This window comes from Mus caroli, chromosome 1 (genome assembly GCF_900094665.2).
Source record: "Mus caroli chromosome 1, CAROLI_EIJ_v1.1, whole genome shotgun sequence".
NCBI lineage: Eukaryota > Metazoa > Chordata > Mammalia > Rodentia > Muridae > Mus > Mus caroli.
In genome coordinates this window covers 171,082,825-171,102,256 of record NC_034570.1, presented here as the reverse complement: position 1 = coordinate 171,102,256, position 19,432 = coordinate 171,082,825, and the positions used below count along the sequence as shown (strand labels likewise).

General features: G+C 43.8%; 1 protein-coding gene across 1 annotated transcript in view; it reads left to right on the top strand.

Moving 5' to 3' along the window:
* The first annotated feature begins 5,766 nt into the window (after positions 1-5,766).
* Wdr26 (WD repeat domain 26) overlaps positions 5,767-19,432 on the top strand; it is a 36,532-nt gene continuing 22,866 nt past the window's right edge. The window contains 6 exon segments of the mRNA XM_029475799.1: positions 5,767-6,706; positions 8,417-8,516; positions 8,624-8,680; positions 14,555-14,691; positions 18,119-18,216; positions 19,338-19,429. Of these exon segments, the coding sequence (XP_029331659.1) occupies positions 6,345-6,706; positions 8,417-8,516; positions 8,624-8,680; positions 14,555-14,691; positions 18,119-18,216; positions 19,338-19,429 (846 nt within the window). The 5' untranslated portion in view covers positions 5,767-6,344.

Below are 19,432 nucleotides of genomic sequence, written 5' to 3'. Positions count from 1 at the left end.
CCTGCCTCTGCCTCCCGAGTGCTGGGATTAAAGGCGTGCGCCACCACGCCCGGCTCAGAGAGGAGATTCTTAAAGAACACATACAGAGCACATAGTGCTTTATTTGTCATGGTTTTATTAGGGTTAATATCTCAGATTGAAACACTAGTGTTTTGGTTTTTTTTTTCCTTAAAGATTTATTTATTTATTTATTTATTTATTTATTATATTTAAGTACACTGTAGCTGTCTTCAGACACCCCAGGAAGGGGCATCAGATCTCATTATGGATGGTTGTGAGCCACCATGTGGTTGCTGAGATTTGAACTCAGGACCTTTGGAAGAGCAGTCAGCCCCCAGCACTAGTGTTTTTAAATCATAACATTAATACAAAAAAAAAAAAAAGGTCAATGTATCTATTTTCTTTATAGCCCAAATAAACCCTGTTGACATTTAAAAATGTATTGACAGAAAGTCTAAAGTGAGGGAGGTTCCACTCAGTCCCTTCACAGAAAGCCACTGCCCACCCGTCTGTCTGTCCTACCAGAAACGTAAGCACATGTGTGTGCCTTCCCATTTCCGTGGAAGAGCTCTGTACATGGGGCTTGTAAGACGCTCCTTCTCTATGCAGCCCAGTGTGGGGTCTGGCCTCTGAGTCCTTCCCAGGAGAATTCCTCTTCCTTTCAGACACTGGGCTTCACCCCCACCCCCAGGTTAGTGTTACATTGTTAAAGCGTGGTGTTACATACACAAGGTTAGTATAGCAATTAAACACTACTCCAAGCAATCTCTCATAGCTGTGTGGTAGATTTAAAAAAAAAAAAAAGTTGTTAATGTAGTTATTTCCTTCAGAAAATTTCCCCAGACATTTATACCAAGTGGGTCTCTGAACAGCCGGAGACAACTACTGAGGGAAGGCTTCTTTTCTCTGGGACAAAGGTGGGTGCATGCTGGCTTGTGAGTTCAAAGGCCTGTCTTCCCAGATGTTCCTGCTGCTTCAAGGCACCTCCCTCCTACCCCCCACCCCCCATCACCTGTGCTGGAGAGATATGCACAGGGCAGTGGGTAAAACTGCTTGGTGGCTGGGGCCCCGCCCTCCCTCCTTCCCTCCCTCAGGCTGAGGTGAAGTATGATGGGAATGACTGCATATGGCTGCATGACCATGGCTGGATGGCAGACTTACGGCAGGAAAGCGGCTCACATCCTCATCTCCCTGCTATCTCCACACACAGTCGCCTCAATCCTTAAATGCTTGGGGGTTTACATTTATTTTAAAGGATTTTAACATGTTTACTTGCTTGTTTGTTTGCTTTTTCCAATCCCATTTACACATCTGCCAGCTCCATTAGACAAATTAATAGGGGTTATTATCTACTTTAAAATAAAAATGACATTGTGTCTGAGGGGCAGTGAAGTCAAATGACTTGGTCAGAGTCAGGCGACTAAGTATTCTGACTCCAGCTCCCATATTCACTCGGCTTCTCCCCAGCTACCCCAGTGCAACAAGTCTAGCCTGCCGCTTTACAACCGCAAACAAAGAAAAGGCAGGAAGAGTTGTGTGTACGGGTGCATGCTTGGTGTCCCTGCACTCCAAAAGGTAAGGCAAGAGGGTCGGGTCGGGTCCAGGCCAGCCTGGGCTCTCTATGTTAAACTGCTCTCTCTACTCCCAAATCCTAAATTTAAATATTGACAGAAACATAACTTTTACCAGCTTAACCAACACCTGTGAAAATTTACTTTTGTGACTATAAACATCTTTATATTTAAAACATCTCTACTTTTGAAAGTTTATCTTTTTAGTTTTAAGGATGAGAAACGTTATCTTGGAATATAATAGTCGCCTGTCATTTCAATGCCTTGAGCCCCCTTTTAGCCAATCAGGATTGAGGTAGATACTGAGTCCCCCCCCCCCCCCTTCCTTCTTTTTGAAACTGGGTCTTTATGTGTAGTCTCGGCTATCCTGGAACTCACTCTGCAGACTAGGTTGACCTCTCCCTCCCAAAGGCTGGGATTAAAGGTGTGTGTCACCACACCTGCTCCATCACTGTGTTTGGTTTTGGTTTCAGTTTTCCAAGACAGGGTTTCTCTGTGTAGCTCTGGTTGACCTCAAACTCAGAGATCTGCCTGCCTCTGCCTCCCGAGTGCTGGGGTTATAGGCCTGCACCACCACCGCCCGGCTGTTTTGTAAACTCTAAGACAGTTGGGTTTTTTTAGATTTACTTATTTTTTCCTTTATCTGTATAAATGTTTCGTCTGCCTGTATGTGCATCCCATGCTTGCCTGCTGGGTCCCTTGGTTACAGATGGTTCATCTAGGGTTACAGATGGTTCAGGTGTTGGGAATCAGACTTAGGTCATCTGCAAGAGCAGCGAGTGCTCTGCTGAGCCATCTCTTCAGCCCTCAAACCCTTTTGAGAAGAGAAGAAATGCATTTACTTTATAAAGCCCAGACATGTATCTGTCACTGAAACAAAAGGCTTACAAAATAACCATGCCACCCTCAAGTGGCTTACCTGACTGTTCATGCTTGTATCATTTTCTGCTTTACTTTAAAACCATCTATTATGGCTAAGTACATGGATTTCACAAGTGGGTTATGACCCATAGTTTGAAAAACACAGCCTTAAGATGAACACACAGGGATTCTGCCCTCCAGACGTCCGTACCCTCCCTCGCTGTCAGCCTCAAATATACACAGTCCCAAGAGAACCTGAAGACTGGCAAAGGCCTTGGTGCCAATTACTTCAACAACCTACTGAGCAGCAGACTTTGCAGCCTCCCTGACAAGGTGGCACAACCAAAAACGTCTGCTTCTCAGTGACACAATCAGCTTGGCACACAGAAAATCCCTGCTTCCCCATCACTGTAGAACAAACCAGACACAGCGGTCCCTCCATTTTGCACCTACCACAGGGCTTTCACATAGAGCCCCATATAATAGTACAGAAATTAATTAAGCACCTAAATATACATGCAACTTTCCCCTAAGAGGCAACTTGACTTAATCCTAGCCCCAGCTTGGTCTTTTGTAGGAGGACAGAAGAGAGAAAGCCAGGAGACAGAGATCTAGAAGGTTCCCCTTAAGTGACCTCAGGAGAGCCAGGGGATGAGATCAGACTGCAATCTCCGGTCCTGGGGAGTCCTTAACAAGTCATAGTCGTCCTAGCAAAGGCCAGAAGCTGGGAGACACTCCCCTAAGGAGGTTCACTGGAGCTGAGTCTTTTTTTTTTTTTTTTTTTGGTTTTTCGAGACAGAGTTTCTCTGTATAGCCCTGGCTGTCCTGGAACTCACTCTGTAGACCAGGCTAGCCTGGAACTCAGAAATCCGCCTGCCTCTGNCTCCCAAATGCTGGGATTAAAGGCGCGTGCCATCACGCCTGGCAGGAGCTGAGTCTTGACAGAGTAACTCCACATAATCGGGCTGTGGAGAAGACAGGAGGTCTTCAGAAGAAACAAGCCTAGCAATTCGGCGACAGTGACAAAGGGTTCACAGAGATGGCAAGAGATTAAAACCTTTCCAGAAAGGTGCACTGTACATTCTGAAACACATAATTTATGAGCTAACTAAAAATAAAATAAAAACAAAAGGCTTTTAAAAAGAGAGCTAGCCTAGCCGGTGGCACACGCCTTTAATCCCAGTACTTGGGAGGCAGAGGCAGGCGGATTTCTGAGTTCGAGGCCAGCCTGGTCTACAAAGTGAGTTCCAGGACAGCCAGGGCTATACAGAGAAACCCTGTCTTGAAAAACCAAAAACAAAACAACAACAACAACAAAAAAAAAACTTAAAAAGAAAAAGAAAGACTGAGATAAGACCAGATCCACTGGGGAATGCAAGACAACTATACATTTTTTTTTTTTTTTACATGTGGGTAACATGAGGTTACTAAAGGCTTCTGAATGTGCAGAATAGTATTTCAAAATCATTCACCAGCAAGTGGAGCTGAAACCTGTCTCTAAAAGGCTCTAGAGTCAGACAATTAGCTCCCAATGTTTTACTATAGATAGAAAGGGGCACATGCATGTGGATTTCATAAATTCAAGAACTTCTAAGAGGTATCTTGGCTACTCTGAGGGGAAAAGCTGAGATGTGCGCACTGAGCCTGGATGGTGATGAAGTCCTAGTCATTGCTCCTCTCCTCCTTCCCCCTTTGTTAAGGAGTGGGAGCCTGGCCTATAGTTAAATGGTTCTTTTCTTTATAAAAGCTACAGACTTTACTCAAACTAAGCTCCTGACTTGATCCACCTGAAGGTTGCTAGGAACCAGTAGATTACGATAAACCATTTTGCAGAAAGTAAATTTGGCCTAAACACTAACAACCTTCATGATAATGAGATTTCTAAAGCTGCTGTACAGGGCTCTATGAGGGCATTGACTAGCTAGTAATTCTGGCTCTGCTGGATATACTGTCTGTGCCCTATGAACCTCAGCTAAAATGAAGGTCTGTCTCAGGTGAATACAAACACCGCATGTGAGTCACCTTGCAATTACAGCTGACACCTGAAAGTGTATTTAAAGCATGACAGCCACAAAGCTAGATCTCTGTAAGTCTGCCCTGGTCTTTCTGTCTCTCTTCCCAGTCTCAAGATGAAGAGAGCTCAGGATTCTTGACAAATCATAGGCTAATTTTTATCACACTTCTAAATTTAAAAAAGGCTGTCCCCAAAGACCTAAAAATTACTGAGCTGTGACTGTTGTAAACTTCAAGGACATAAGATGTATTGCTTGAGGCTGTTGGGTCTGTTTGTTTGGTCTTTTTGTTGTTGTTTTCCTCCCAAAGGGAAGTCACGTCAGGAAAAATATCTGTCTACACCAGGTCTACATGCTACGACCCAAGCACATGAAACTGACTAGGACCCCGTGGGCCATTTGCCACAGAGTACCATAGTTACTCAGTTCTCTGCTGCTGTGTTTCTCCACTCAAGAAAGCCGTTTAAAGCGCTGGGACAGTGAAACTCCGGCCACTTGAAAATTTCAAACCAGAATCTGAAACGGTGCCCCAATTCCACTCCTGGTCAGAGGTAGCAGGAACCAGGAACAAGACATCTGAGCGAGCACTTAAAAGAAAGACAAAACAAACCCAGTAAAACTCCAAAGCAAAGCGCCTCTACACACCCTCAGCCTTTGAAACGTCTTGCCCCCACGAGTTGTTTTTTTCCTCCCAGAGGGAAGGCAGTTTACGGCCGACTTCGCCTTCCCAGGGTGGAGCACACTCTGCTCTGCTGTCATCTCCCTTGTCCTGGACTGACACGGATACAACTGTGTGTGGTGCTTGGCTGTGCAAGTTGAAGTGTTTCCACCCTAAACCGAGGCAGTGGTTAAATCCTGGGTGCAGAGCCCGACGCCGGTGGCCAGGGGCCTAGCACACCCTTGTGCTGTGTGCTCGAAGTCACAAGCTGCAAAACCAGGCCGCCGGCGGCCCCACCCTGGCCCGTGCCAGTGCGTCTGCGGCCCCCTCCACGCCGGCCGCTCGCTCCTTTCTGGGTCACCCGGGGTGCACGGTGAGGACGCGATCTCCGCCTCCCAACCTGCAGGGCCCCGGAGGGTGGCTGCGAACTTACTGCAGGCCGAGCTCGCACGCCTGACTCGGAGAGCCAGGGCGGCCTCGCACAGGCGGGCCAGGTCGTGCCGGGTCGCGCCTCCCCGCCGGGGCCGGACCCCCACCCCCAACCCCGGCCGCCCTCGCCTTCACCCCACGGCCTCACCCCGGCCGCCGGACACACACGTGCCGGGTGACAGCCCCCTATAGGTTCCATACCTGCTGCCGGAAGTGAGCGAGGAGGGCAGTATAGGCATTTCCTGTGACGCCAGCGCCCGGACTCCATTAGACAGCAGCTGGGGGAAGAATCAACACACCAGGGAGCGGAGCGGCACGGACCGAGCACCGAGGCGGCCGCTGCCTCCGCCGCCGCCTCCGCCGCCGCCGTCCGGGCTCCCAGCTGCGGGCCCGCGCCCCCCCCAGTGCCCGCGAGCCCCCGGGCCGCGCCGCGAGCGCCTCCGGAGGGGGGGGGAAGGGCCCGGTCCTCCTTCTCCCCCTCCTCCCGCCCCGCCGACCCCCGCCGCGCCCCGCCGGCCTCCCACCACGGCCTCTCTCGGCGAGGAAACTCTGGCCTCCGCTTCCTCCTCCTCCGACTCGGACGCCGGCGGAGCCTCCCCGCCCCCGCGGAAGAAGCCCCGAGCCTCGGCGGCGGAGGGAGCAGGAGAGCCCGGGGCCTCGGCCGGCCGAGCAGGCCTCCCCCCCCCGCCCTCGCCCTCGCCCTCGCCGGCCGCCTCCTCCTCCTCCTCCGTGGTGGTGGTGGTGGGACTGCCTCCGGCCGCCCCCGCCGCCCCGCAGCGGAGCAGCGGCCACAGCCTGGTCAGCGGCGGCACCATGCAGGCCAACGGGGCGGGAGGAGGCGGCGGCGGCGGCGGGGGCGGCGGGGGCCAGGGCCAGACCCCGGAGCTCGCCTGCCTGTCGGCGCAGAACGGGGAGTCGTCCCCTTCGGCNACGTCCGCGGGGGACCTGGCCCACGCCAACGGGCTCCTGCCTGCCGCCCCCTCCGACGCTTGCAACAATAGCAACAGCCTGAGTGTCAATAACGGGGTTCCCGGCGGGGCCGCCGCGGCCACCGCCGCCGCCGCCCAGGCCACCCCCGAGCTGGGCAGCAGCCTCAAGAAGAAGAAGCGGCTCTCGCAGTCCGATGAGGATGTCATTAGACTCATAGGACAGCACCTCAATGGCCTAGGGCTCAAGTAAGTGTCCGTCCTACAACTAGTGAGGGCCAGGCCGGGGCCGAGCGGCCGGGTGGGTTGCGGGGACCCCGGGGCCCAGTGCGCAGGAGGCCGGGGACAGACAGCCCTGCGGGGAGTGGAGGGGAGGTCGAGGAAAGGGAATCGGCCCGATGTCTTAAGGCCAGCCGAGCCGTCTGGGGCTGGAGAGGGGTAGTGGAAGCCCAGGGCGACCCCTCCCCGCGCACCTCCAGAGCAGGATTGTCCGTCCGGGAAGGCGGACACCGAGGGTGTTTATGCTGGGGGAGGGGTGGATCAGAGCGGTGGAAATAATGAACCTTGGAGGATTTGTTTTTCAAGTGTGTCTCAGAGGCATCTTTGTGGGACACCTCCCCACCCCCATCCCTGACCGACAGCAGCCCAGGCAAACTACCAATCAGGAAGGACAGTCGCCTACAAGTGTTTATGGGAACTAAGGGGCTGGCATAATTTGGAAAGAGGCTGTCGAGTAAATCTGATGGGAATAATGAAGTCAGATACCCAGTGGAAGTCATGCAGACAGAGGCTGTGTGTGTGTGTGTGTGTGTGTGTGTGTGTATGTGTATGTGTATACACACTAGAGGCCTAACACTAGTAAAATCCCACTTCAAAACCCAGAAGGTTTTCTTTTGAAAATGTGATGTCTGGTCTGGTGAATCATTGGTTTTCAAATACAGTTTGGGTGGCCATTAACGTAGGGTGAAGGTAGACGGTGGGTTCAACCAAAACGCATTTGTTTTGAACACACAGGAAAGAAAAGCTGAGGGAGTTGAGGTAGGGTTGGTGGGAGTGTCCTGGAGCTGAGTGAAGGTGGCAGAGCCAGGAGCTGACAGAGTAAACAAGCAACAGTTTCTTAGCGTCAAGGCGAATTTGAAGGCGACCAGACCAGGGATTTTGGTTTTGTTTGGTTTTGCTTTGTGTGTGTGTGTGTGTGTAGAGCGCACCAGTGCATTGGTTGGGAAAGGGGCAGAGCTGCATTTTTTCAGTGACAGAAGTATTTCTACTCCCAAGCTGATAATTGCACTGTTGAGCTGAAAAATGGGGAGCGCTAAAGAAACACCGAACCAAACCATGAACAGCTCCCAAAGAAAAATCCAGAAAGGTTTCCCTTTAGTCCCCAAGGAAAAGGATAAGTGTGAAAATACATTTTGTGAATTCTAACAGAATATATTACCGAGGGAAGGAGCAAGCTGACAGCAGCAGGCGGAAATAACTCGTGACTGTTTGGAGCCTACAGCATAGTAAATTGGCTATTTTTAGTATGGAGAGAAAGGAAAGGGTTTGGGGTGCTGGACTTGTTTTAATTGTAAAGATTGACCTAGCAGGCTTTCCATACCAGCAGAGTATCTGGAAGGAAAGCTTTACCTAATACAGGCCATCTGTCACCTTGTATTTTATCTTTCAAAGTGCTATGCCATAGATAATGTGTAGTTTTTGTTTAACCAATGTTAGAGCACATTTTTAGAAATTGTATACTCTTTTAAACTTCTGAAACATTAAATGGCAAAAGTAGGAAAAACTTGCTTAATTCCAGTTTCAAGAAAGGTTTTTAATTTGAAATGTAGGTGGTATTTACTTTATGAAGGGTTTTAAAGCTATTTTTTTCTTCTTCATGAAGTTGTAGATACTAGTTTATTAGGAAGAGTAAAGCCCTACAGTTGGTCAGGTCTTTCTCACACTGTATCTCTCCTGCAGCCAAACTGTTGATCTCCTCATGCAAGAGTCAGGATGTCGTTTAGAGCATCCTTCTGCTACCAAATTCCGAAATCATGTCATGGAAGGAGACTGGGATAAGGTAAAGGAGGTCGGGGAGCTGTGTGACTGCACTGCAGCTGCGTGGGTGATGGGGATTTCGGGACGTTCCTGGTTTTCTTTTATATCTTTTTTTTTTTTTCTTTGCAGGCAGAGAATGACCTGAATGAACTAAAGCCTTTAGTGCATTCTCCTCATGCTATTGTGGTAAGAGGCGCACTTGAAATCTCTCAAACGTTGTTGGGAATAATTGTGGTAAATACACTTTTGTTCTTAGTTTCACATTTATGCTTATTTTAGGTTATTAATAACTATAGGCATCTGATCTTAAGAGGCTTGAAAGTAAATTTATAAATAAGAATGAGTTGTTTATGATTGTAACCTATGAACTTTAACTGTTTTAAGGCATGCTTAGTAAATGTCATTTGAAACAATTGGTAATTTACACTTTATAAAAATTTAAAGATTCTCCTGCTTTTAGTGCTGTTGATAAGAGCCTTATTAATGTTAAGAATAAAATATACTTTTATATCACTCAAAATATTTACTATGTTTGTTAAAATGAAAAATATACTTGGGTGTATCTATACTGTACAGCCTGAAGAATCTGGTAAATTGTTTTTTCTGATCGTTGGAATTACATAGTTAAGTCTAATTATACTGTTGATGTGCCCATCATGTTCTTTCATTCACGTTATGGGAATGACAGGTGTGAAAGTTTGTATTATAGTGTCACTTTGGGAAGGTTAGGTGCAGGCTTGGCTATTGGGCCCCACTCACCAATCCTTATATTCTTGACAAGATCAGTTTAATAGTTTTTTGTTAGTCTCTTTCATAAACCTTGACTGGTTTAGTTTTGTTGTGTTTTTTGTTTTGTTTTGTTTTTTTAAAGCATGAGTGATTGGAAAGCATAAAGAATCAGCTGCTAGCTTATAAACTTGTAGCTGATTCATATATTGTCAAAAGAAGTTTCCTGTGTGGTGGAGGAGGGACGGAGGAAAGAGTAGGAACCTAGTGAAGTAGGAAGGCAACTGTTTGTTAAATGCTAGTGTGTGACCACTAGCATTTCCTTTTTTAAATTGGGTCAAGAGTAACCCTTCTTATCTTTGTTTATAAACTCGATAGAGCCATGGCTGGCTTGTTTGTTTCTTTGTTTGTTTTTTAAAAACTTTGTTGCAAAATAATTTGAAATTCTTTATATAATTCTGTGTAATAATATAATTTTAGAAAGTGGGCTTCAGGCAAATTAAAGGTCTAAAGAAGTATGACAAACATGAAGTTAGTTAAATTCAAGGATCAATTCTTTCAGTAAATACCCAAACTATTAAAAAATTTAAACCACTATCGAATCAAATGATTTAACTTAAGGAGTTAAGAATTCCATAGTATAATTTAAAAATAAAAATGAGTAAGGTAATTAAGCATCCATATTTGAAGGGCTTACATTTTTTTTCAGGAATTAGAGAGTGTCCTCAATTGAATGTCTGGGCTTTAAAACCTTGGTATGGTTTTGGTTTTTTGAGACAGGGTTTCTCTGTGTAGCCCTGGCTGTCCTGGAACTCACTTTGTAGACCAGGCTGGCCTTGAATTCAGAAATCCGCCTGCCTCTTCCTCTGCCTCCTGAGTTCTGGGACTAAAGGTGTGCGCCACCACGCCCAGCTCTGAGTATGTTTTAATTGGAAAGTTTTTCACATTTTTTTGGCTCAAACTGAATGAGCTAAATCAAAATAAAGTGGCCAAAATCTGGATTGGGATTTGTTGGTGGCTATAAAGAAATTATTTGTGTAATATTTTGATGTGATTTCTTGGAGTATGTTTTCATTTTTTAAGTTTATTCAAATTGTGTCTGTACTCTAGTGGTAAAAAGTTGAATGGACTCACTAGTTTTAAAACTTGATTTATAGTAGTTTGAGACTTCTGCTTGGGTTTAGACTATGACTCATTAGAAATCTCAGTAGCAGCAACGCATGAATGGAAGAAAGGTAGTTACAGAGAATACGGAGGAATCCTTTCTTTTACAGCCTGCTCCGTCTGTAGAACATTGTAGGATCTAATAAGAGATGCAGGTTAAATCTCTGGCTGAGCCTCACACCATTAAACTGTTTAGGTATTTATACAAAGAAAGGGTCCCGTCCGACTTTGTCTCCCCCAAGCACTGAGCAGTCGATTGCTATAATGATTTAGGTCAGCATTTTTTGAAGCCGTTCTTCACCTTTCTGATATTGTTTGTTCCTTCCCAACTTTATTGCTAGAAGATGGCTTATTATAAGCTGGGATTTGTAATATCTTAGAAGACAACTACATGGGTTTTTAACATAATGACTTAATTATTTACCCGGACACTTAATGACATTATAGTCTCAAACAGCACGTTGCTATTATTATTATTTCTTGTGATGGGAATTGAAGCCCGAGCCTTGTCTGGGTTAGTTAGTGCTCTGCTGCTGAGCCGTATCCCTAGCCTTCAGGCTGAGCGTTGTTTTCTAAGCCTGAATGTTTTTATTGATTGTGTTTACTCCCTTGTTTCCCTGTCCCACTGCACTCAGAACAGTTGTGGGCTTTAGATGTTAAGGTCATAAATTAACATTTTTCAGTCAGCTTAAGTTGATATGCTCAGCCATGTCTTATAAATCTGGATAGTCATTTGAGACTAAAAACAGAAAATTACTGTTTAGAAAATCTCTTTCTTTTGTTGTTTTTTTTTAATGTAATAGTAATAATCTAAACAAAAATGGAAAAATACTGACTTGACATATAAAAATGAACTCAAAAAGTTAGGTAAGACAGAGCTTGGAGATCCATAGCTTAACTAAAATTTATTTTTCCTTTCCTTGGAATCGGGATTTGATTGGGAAAATTTGCTTTATAGCATTATTCCAGAGTTAAAGCCGTCACAAAGTCAGGCTCCACATGTGTATTGTTTCTGGTTTTCTTCAGTGTTAAATTTAGTCTATTAATGTGGAGAAAGAACAATGGTTCAGATACTGGGCAAGGTGTGGGAGGGTCCAAGAATAGAATTCATTTTCAGGAATTTAAAAGAAAGAGAGGAGGGCTAGAGAGATGGCTCAGTGGTTAAGAGCACTGACTGTTTTCCCAGAGGTCCTGAGTTCGATTCCCAGCAACCATATAGTGGCTTACAACCATCTGTAATGGGATCCGATGCCCTCTTCTGGTTTGTCTGAACAGTGTGTTCACATACATGGAATAAATAAATCTTAAGAAAGAAAGAGAGAGATGAAAATATTGTTGGGTTCAAAGATAATGAAAGATCAGAGATCTAAAATAGTCTTCTAGGGTCTAACTAGAAACTGGAGGGAGGTTTCCTAGTTGCTCTTCACCCTCTGGCTTCTTTTCAAGAGTTTCTGATTAAAAATAGAAAGAGAGAGAGAGACAGATAGACAGACAGACAGACAGACACACCTGTGTGAGCCAACCTCAGTACTGCCTGGTTTTTAACTTTGTCAGGACTGAGCATCAGTTGTGCATCCGAAGGTCTTTATTTTCTTGAGTGTCGTCTTGTATTTTGAGCTTTAAATCTAGGAAGGTACAATACATTTCATTGTTACTGTGTGCCAGATACTGAAGCTGAGGGAAAGTTCCAGACAGATGAAGACTTTCCTCAACAAGCTCTCTAGCTGTGTAACATGTCAGTTGGTGTGCACTAGGCCAAGCTTTGACAGCCGTTTAAGGGAGTTGGTTATCTTAATGTGGATGAAATGACTCAGAAACTGTTCTTGGACTGCTTTGAGAGCATCCTCTGCACATAGAGAAGTTTGTGTTTGTTTTTCTTTATCCTGCCCCATCTTTGCCTCATAGACTACAACAGTAACCTGTTCCACCAAGATCTTGATGAGAAAGTGAGGGAAATGTAGCATTTGAGTGCTGTCCCTGCACACTGGTCGTACTGGACTTAGGGAGGGAGAAGGTCTAGGACTTTAATAATAATTTGTAGCTGGGCGTGGTGGTACACGCCTTTAATCCCAGTGCTCGGGAGGCAGAGGCCGGCGGATTTCTGAGTTCGAGGCTAGCCTGGTCTACAGAGTGAGTTCCAGGACAGCCAGGGCTATACAGAGAAACTCTGTCTTGAAAAACCAAATAATAATAATAATAATAAAATTAAGAAATAATAATAATTTATCAAAGACTTGCCTGGAAGTAAAAGTGAAAAGACTGTTTCCCAAATTCTCAATTTCTGAGAAAATGCAGTGAGGAAATGACTAGTTGCATATGGCATTGTTTTACATTTGAATTACAAATACACTAAATTGATGAAACCTTCAGGACCCTGCTAATAATGTAGAAGCTTCATTTTGTAAAATTGAGTTTGTTTTCAGAAGATGACGAGTAGCCCTAATAACTTGAAATATAGCCCCCCCCCTTTAAGATTTTAAAATTTCATCTTGGTGTTGGGTCACCTGGTGAACTTTATTTTTATTTGACATATAAAAACACACACACACATACACACACACACACGCACGCACGCTTTTTAGAGCCTCTTGGTAATTAGTCTGTTTCTGAATCTTTAGGATCAGTCTAACTTTATGTGTAAAATTGGTAAGTGCAATTTTCCCACTTACAGGAGTAGGTCTTAGTTTAAAAGTTTATTTTTGTTTTTTTTGTCTTACCTTTTAAAGTTTTAAAGTTTTAAGATTAAATTACCAAATATAAGTAACATGTCTCACAATGGATGTTTTTAAATAGTTGCTTGATTTATATAAGAAGTTTTTGTGTCAAGTGAGGATTTATTAAATAAACTGTTGTATTTGAGACACAGTAGAATAATTTATATCTTCTAGATACTACTTAATGTAAAAATCTTCTAAAGCAGTTATACTCTTAGTATAACTATTAGTGACATGCTAATTTCTGCACACCATTTTATAACAACTTAGAAAACTTTTTCAGAGTAGACTTTGACTTTCTGTGGAGCTTTTGAACATGATGAACATTTATTTCTCTGTCACTGAGCTTGCTAAAGCCCGAGTATGAGGAGGTCCTTCCACGCAGTGGGCCGTGGTTAGGTTGAAGTTAAAAGCCCTCCTAGACAGAATGTTAATAAATGCTGCTCCTGTCTAGGGAGACTTGGGGGACTGATCATCACCTTCAAGTTTAGAGGAAGATGATGATGTGACATTAGAAATATTAAAACCAAACCTTTCCCTTTGGAAAAAATGGGAAAGTGTCTCATAACTCGAACGTGTTTTATCCTTGTGGATAGAGAATAAATAATATTCATCCATGCCTTGTTGCTAAACATGTTAGTGAACAGATTATTACAAATATACAGGCATAATAGATACTGAATCTTCCTACAGCCATCAGTCCTGCCTTGTGATGTAAGTTTGTCTTTATAACCAGAGCAATAGCAAGTGAGCTTGTGTTTGTCCGCTTCAGTTACAGATCTCCAAACTTTTGCATACCAGCCTGTAGTATGTATCGTGAGAGAGCCCGTTTGCCTTCTGATAAACCCAAGTCTGGTGTGCTCCTGCTACTCTTCAGTCCTGCCTTCCCGTGCCTTGTGCTCCTCCTTCACACTGTGTCTTTCCTTGTTTAGGGTTTTAGTGTTGTTTTTGTGGTGCTAGAATCAAACCCAGAGCTCTCCATACTCTGCATGCAGGGTCCCACTGAACTGTGCCCCTGCTACATCATGACTTGCAATGGCTCTTAACTGGCATTTTTCTCACTAGTCTTTTCAAAGCTTGCTGCATAGGACCAGTTGACATAGTCAGAAATTTTGAAAAGCAAATTTGGAATTGGTGGAATAGTTTTAAATGTTGATACATAAAATTTAAAATTCTAAAGAAATGTAAGAACAGTATTCATTTTTCTCTTATGTTAATGCCTCAGTCACTAATGGAGATTACTCATTCATTCAAAGAGTTTTATTGATGTGTAGCCTTGAGCAGTCATATTTAACCTACGGTGACTCGCAAACCAGATATTTTGAGTCATCATGAAGCTTTATCAATTTATTTTCAGAAGGCATAGTAGATGGTTTCTACTGTTCTGTTTAGGCACAAACGTTTTCTGAAACTTCCAGCGACTTTTTCCCCTGACTGCTGCTTTCTGTCATGTCAGAGGATGAAGTTTCTGCTGCTGCAGCAGAAGTACCTGGAATACCTGGAGGANGGCAAGGTCCTGGAGGCACTTCAAGTTCTACGCTGCGAACTGACGCCGTTGAAATACAACACCGAGCGCATCCATGTCCTTAGTGGGTAAGGATGTGGGGTTCTTAGACTCCAGACTCACGCATCCATGTCTTTAGTGGGTAAGAAAGTGGGGTTCTTAGGCTCCAGACTCATGAAGGGGCTATTATTATTTTATTTTATTTTTTTATAAAAATTTACTGGGGGCTTGTGAGATGGTTCAGTGGTTAAGAGCACTGACTGCTCTTCAGAAGGTCCTGAGTTCAATTCCCAGCAACAACCATCCGTAATGAGATCTGATGCTCTCTTTCTGGTGTGTCTGAAGACAGCTGCAGTGTACTTACATATATAAAATAAATAAATATTAAAAAAAGTTTACTGTTGGCTGAAGTTATAGTTCATTAAGTTTTTTAAAGATAGAAAGTACTTGGACATTACTAAATTCTTAGCTTGGGCCCAATCTATTCAGCTATTCATATTAAGATTTGAGATACTTAATAGGTAAAGGAGGGGGGGAAGAAATCCATATAGCCAATGAAGGTACTATTTCAAGATCTGAAGGAGGAGGAGGAGGAAGAAGAGGAAGAGGAGGAAGAGGAAGAAGAAGGAGGAGGAGGAGGAGGAGGAGGAAAATAAACCTTATGGCTTTGGATCACAGCAAGCAATAAAGGGCATACAAGTGTTCTCCATACAAAGTTATCAGTCACTTAACTGGTTGCATATCCTTTATTTTTCTGTTGTATTTATTTATGTGTGTATTTGAATCATGATCTCATTACATAGCCTTGGCTAGCCTGAAACTCCCAAAGGAGACCAGAATGGCCTAAAATTCATAAAATATGCCTTTGCCATTCTCGTGCTAGGGTTAAAGATGTGTGCCATTATGCTGGGCTCTTTTCGTTAGTTGACCTCATTCTTTGCTGTACCTTTAGTGTACTGTATGCTAATAGATGGTTTTCTTTTTGTTTTTGTTTTGTTTTGTTTGGATTCAGGGTCTCACTGTGTAGCCCTGGCTATCCTGGAACTGACTGTATAGACCAGGCTGTCCTTGAACTTATCAGGCTGTGCTCTATCTAATCACACATTTGACGGTCTCCACTTGCATTTCTAATAGGCGTGTCCAGTCCAAATGGCCTGTCCTCAGACCACTTGTCCTGTCTTTTTCTTTTTCTTTTTCCTTTTCTTTTTCTTTTTTTCCTTTTCGTTTCTTCTTTCTTTCTTTCTTTCTTTCTTTCTTTCTTTCTTTCTTTCTTTCAGATTTATTTATTTATTTTATGTAGCTGTACAGATGGTTATGAACCTCCTTGTGGTTGTTGGGAATTGAATTTAGGACCTCTGCTTGCTCCAATCAACCTCACTCACTCTGGCCCAAAGATTTATTTATTATTATACATAAGCACACTATAACTGTCTTCAGACACACCAGAAGAGGGCATTAGATCTCATTACGGGTGGTTGTGAGCCACCATGTGGTTGCTGGGATTTGAACTTGGGACCTTCAGAAGAGCAGTCAGTGCTCTTACCTGCTGAGCCATCTCACCAGCCCTGTTTTATTCTTCATGGTGTTTTTTAACTATGTAATATGGTCTCAGCATCTGGAGTATGTCTAATGTGAGTGGGTGACGTGGGTCATTTTAAAGTCTGCTAGATACTTTGGTACTATGGCTAACAATTTATTTCTAGTTACCTTATTCATAGGTGTTGCCATTTACCAGCTAATGCCATTCACATGATGCTGGTGTTTTCTTTCCTGCTCTGGTACATAGAGCTGCTGAGCCATCTCTCCAGCCCTGATAACTTTCAATATAGACCAGGCTGGCCTTGAACTCACAGAGATCCATCTGACTCTGCTTTGCAAGTGTTGGGATTAAAGGTTTCAGCTACCACCCAGGGCCAGAACATATACTTTAATTCATAGTTTTTATTTTGAAGTGATTTTGAAAGAAAAAAATTACCTCCTGGCACTGCTGTGTCTTTACTGTTGCACTGTATAAGCATATTTACCTGAAACCCAAAGCTTTAATGATGTCGATTGTTGTAAAGGGTCCAACCCCACTCTCGGCAGTGGTTGAACCTAGGATTCCATGTGTCACCAGGAAGCGTCTATCACTGAGGCCCATGTGCCCAGTCCCTTTCCGCCTCTTATTCTGAGAGAGTCTCCTTAGGTTCCCTGCCACCTCAGCTTTGGAAGCAGCTTGGGTTGTAGGCATGTGCTTTTTGCAAAATTTAAAAAGTAAAAAGAAGCATTCTTTCCACTTAGCTACTGAACTTTAAATTCTCCTACAACAGTCCTTTTTTATTTTTTCTTTCTTTTTTTCACTGACTTTGTGTGGTGTACATGCTCATGTCGAAGTCAGAGGTCAGCTTGTGTGAGTTGGTTCCCTCCAGTTTGTGGGTTCTAGGGATCAAACATGGGTTGGAAGGCAGGCTCATGTTCAAAATAGCCTTGACTGGCAAAGCCCTCTCACTGATTCCCCAAAATTAGTTTAGAGACAAAATATTCATAATATCCAGTTTCTCCACAGGTATGTTAGGTATAATTATACTTTCTAAAAAGTTTTTTCACTAACCAAAATTACCCATCTACACCAAATAACAAGAAGACAATGTGCTCTGTTTATGTAGACTCTGATTGATCCTGGCATCTGAGAGGCAGCATGGAGTCTTCCCTGTGCTGTAGGGAGCAGAGCGAGCCCTTCTCTTCACTTAGCCCTTGCTGCCTAATTGTCCTTTATACAAGTGGCATATTTGACAGAGCACCCAGGAAAGCTACTTGCCAGATCTCACATCCAAGTTTGAATAAAGGCCTTCCCTTCTTTCGGTCGGTCCTGTTTGGCTGAGGAGACAGGAGGTGGTTCTTTGTCCCCAGAGTTGAGGGTCTGGAGCGTTTATGCCACTGTCTGTCTGCACATAGTGGGAATAATGTCGGGGTGTCAGGCATACATACGCAAAGCAAGTGCCATTTTCCACTATATCCGCTTCTTAGTCCCTAAGTCATTTTGATTTGTAATTTTAGTACTTACAGTAGGAAAAGAAGCTATGCAGTTAGCTCAGTGCTGAAGAGAAGGTCTGCAACTAGGATGCCTGGGTTTCTGTTTCCTATATTGCATCAAGACTACTTCCTAAGCCTTCCACGTCTCAGTTTCTTCATTTATGCAACTAGGATAATAGTGTTTGCTTTGTATGGAATAGTTACGGGCATCAGATGAAGCGTGTGCTGAGAATTTGGAGCATAATCACATATATAACAACAGAAGGGAATACTTTTAATTGCAGCGATAGTATTCGGTGTTTCGGTACTATCATTTCCTCAGTAATTTTTTTTTTCCTTTTAATGATTTTATGAAGGCACCAGATTGTATTAATAAATTGAATTCACTGTAAAAATGTTTTTCTTGATTTGTGTAAACAAGAACTTGATTGTGAAAATAGTCAACTGTTTTTCAATTTCATTCCAAGGAAAAGGGTTTGAGATTTGTTTCCTACTCTGTTAAAGGTATCTGATGTGCAGCCATGCCGAAGACCTACGGGCAAAAGCTGAATGGGAAGGCAAGGGCACAGCGTCCCGGTCCAAACTGCTGGACAAGCTTCAGAGTAAGTCATTTCTGATGTTCATTCCTCTGCCGTCAGAAGTAGACCGAGGAGAGCAAACAGGATGCTTCTACTCAGTCACGCTGCTGAGCGCTTGTGGAAGAAGAGGGACCATTAAAGAACCCTTTCAGCCAGACTCTCAGCAGCTGTAACCTGGAGTCAGTGAGAAGGTGCTACTCTCAGCTCGGCCATGCTCGCAAGGCTTCCTTTGGAAGAGGAGTACTAGAGTCAGAGAACAAGATGTGAACACAGCTTCACATCAGAGCACTTTACAGTTTTGTTTGTCCTTTAAAAGGGCCCAGATTTCTTTTTCTATTTGAGACAGGGTTTCTCTCTGTAACCCCAGCTGTCCCGGACTCCCTTTGTAGACCAGGTTGGCCTTGAACTCTGAGATCCATCTGCCTCTGCCTCCAGTGTGCTGGGACTAAAGGCATGCGCCATCATGCCTAGCTGGGTTCCAGATTGATTTCTTTAGGTAAATTGTTTTTCCCAGTTATGTTACAGCACTTTCGAGTTGACTTGGGGATTTCATTTTTACCATATCTTTATATAAAATACCTCCTTTCTATTCAAATCATGCTGTTCTGTCATGTTGCAGTGAAACTGGAAATCTCAGGAATCAGAAAACAGACACTCCGTGTGCCCTGGGGGAATGCATGAGGATTGGAATAAGTTTGTATTGATGTTAAAACACTGTTGTATGAGTTTCCACAATACCCTGGGCATTAGTAGCCACTGGAGGCAGCTAGGACTTGACCAGCCAGTGTTTTGGCTTTTTTTTTTTTTAAAAGATTTTTTTTTTTAAACTGGTCGTCTACTGATAAATAAACATGATCAAATTTTCTACTCACCTTCCTTTCACTTTTATGGTATTTTTCTGTATGTGGTGTTTTCCCCTAGAAACTCTACCTTCAAGATGCAGCCAATAAATTCCTTCTTAGTGGCTGTGTCACTGTAGCCTTTGATGAGTACCGAAAACTTAACCTTAGGTCATGTCCCTAAGCTTGTCAGTGTAAAGGAAACAGTGATATTGAGGGAAGGAGCAACAGGAGTAAATGTCTTATATACACTTTACAGTTTATTATTATTTTTATTTCTCTTTTTTAAAATATCTTTTATTAAAGCCTATTTACCACCATCAGTGATGCTTCCCCCACGGCGTTTACAGACTCTCCTGCGGCAGGCGGTGGAACTACAAAGGGATCGGTGCCTATATCAC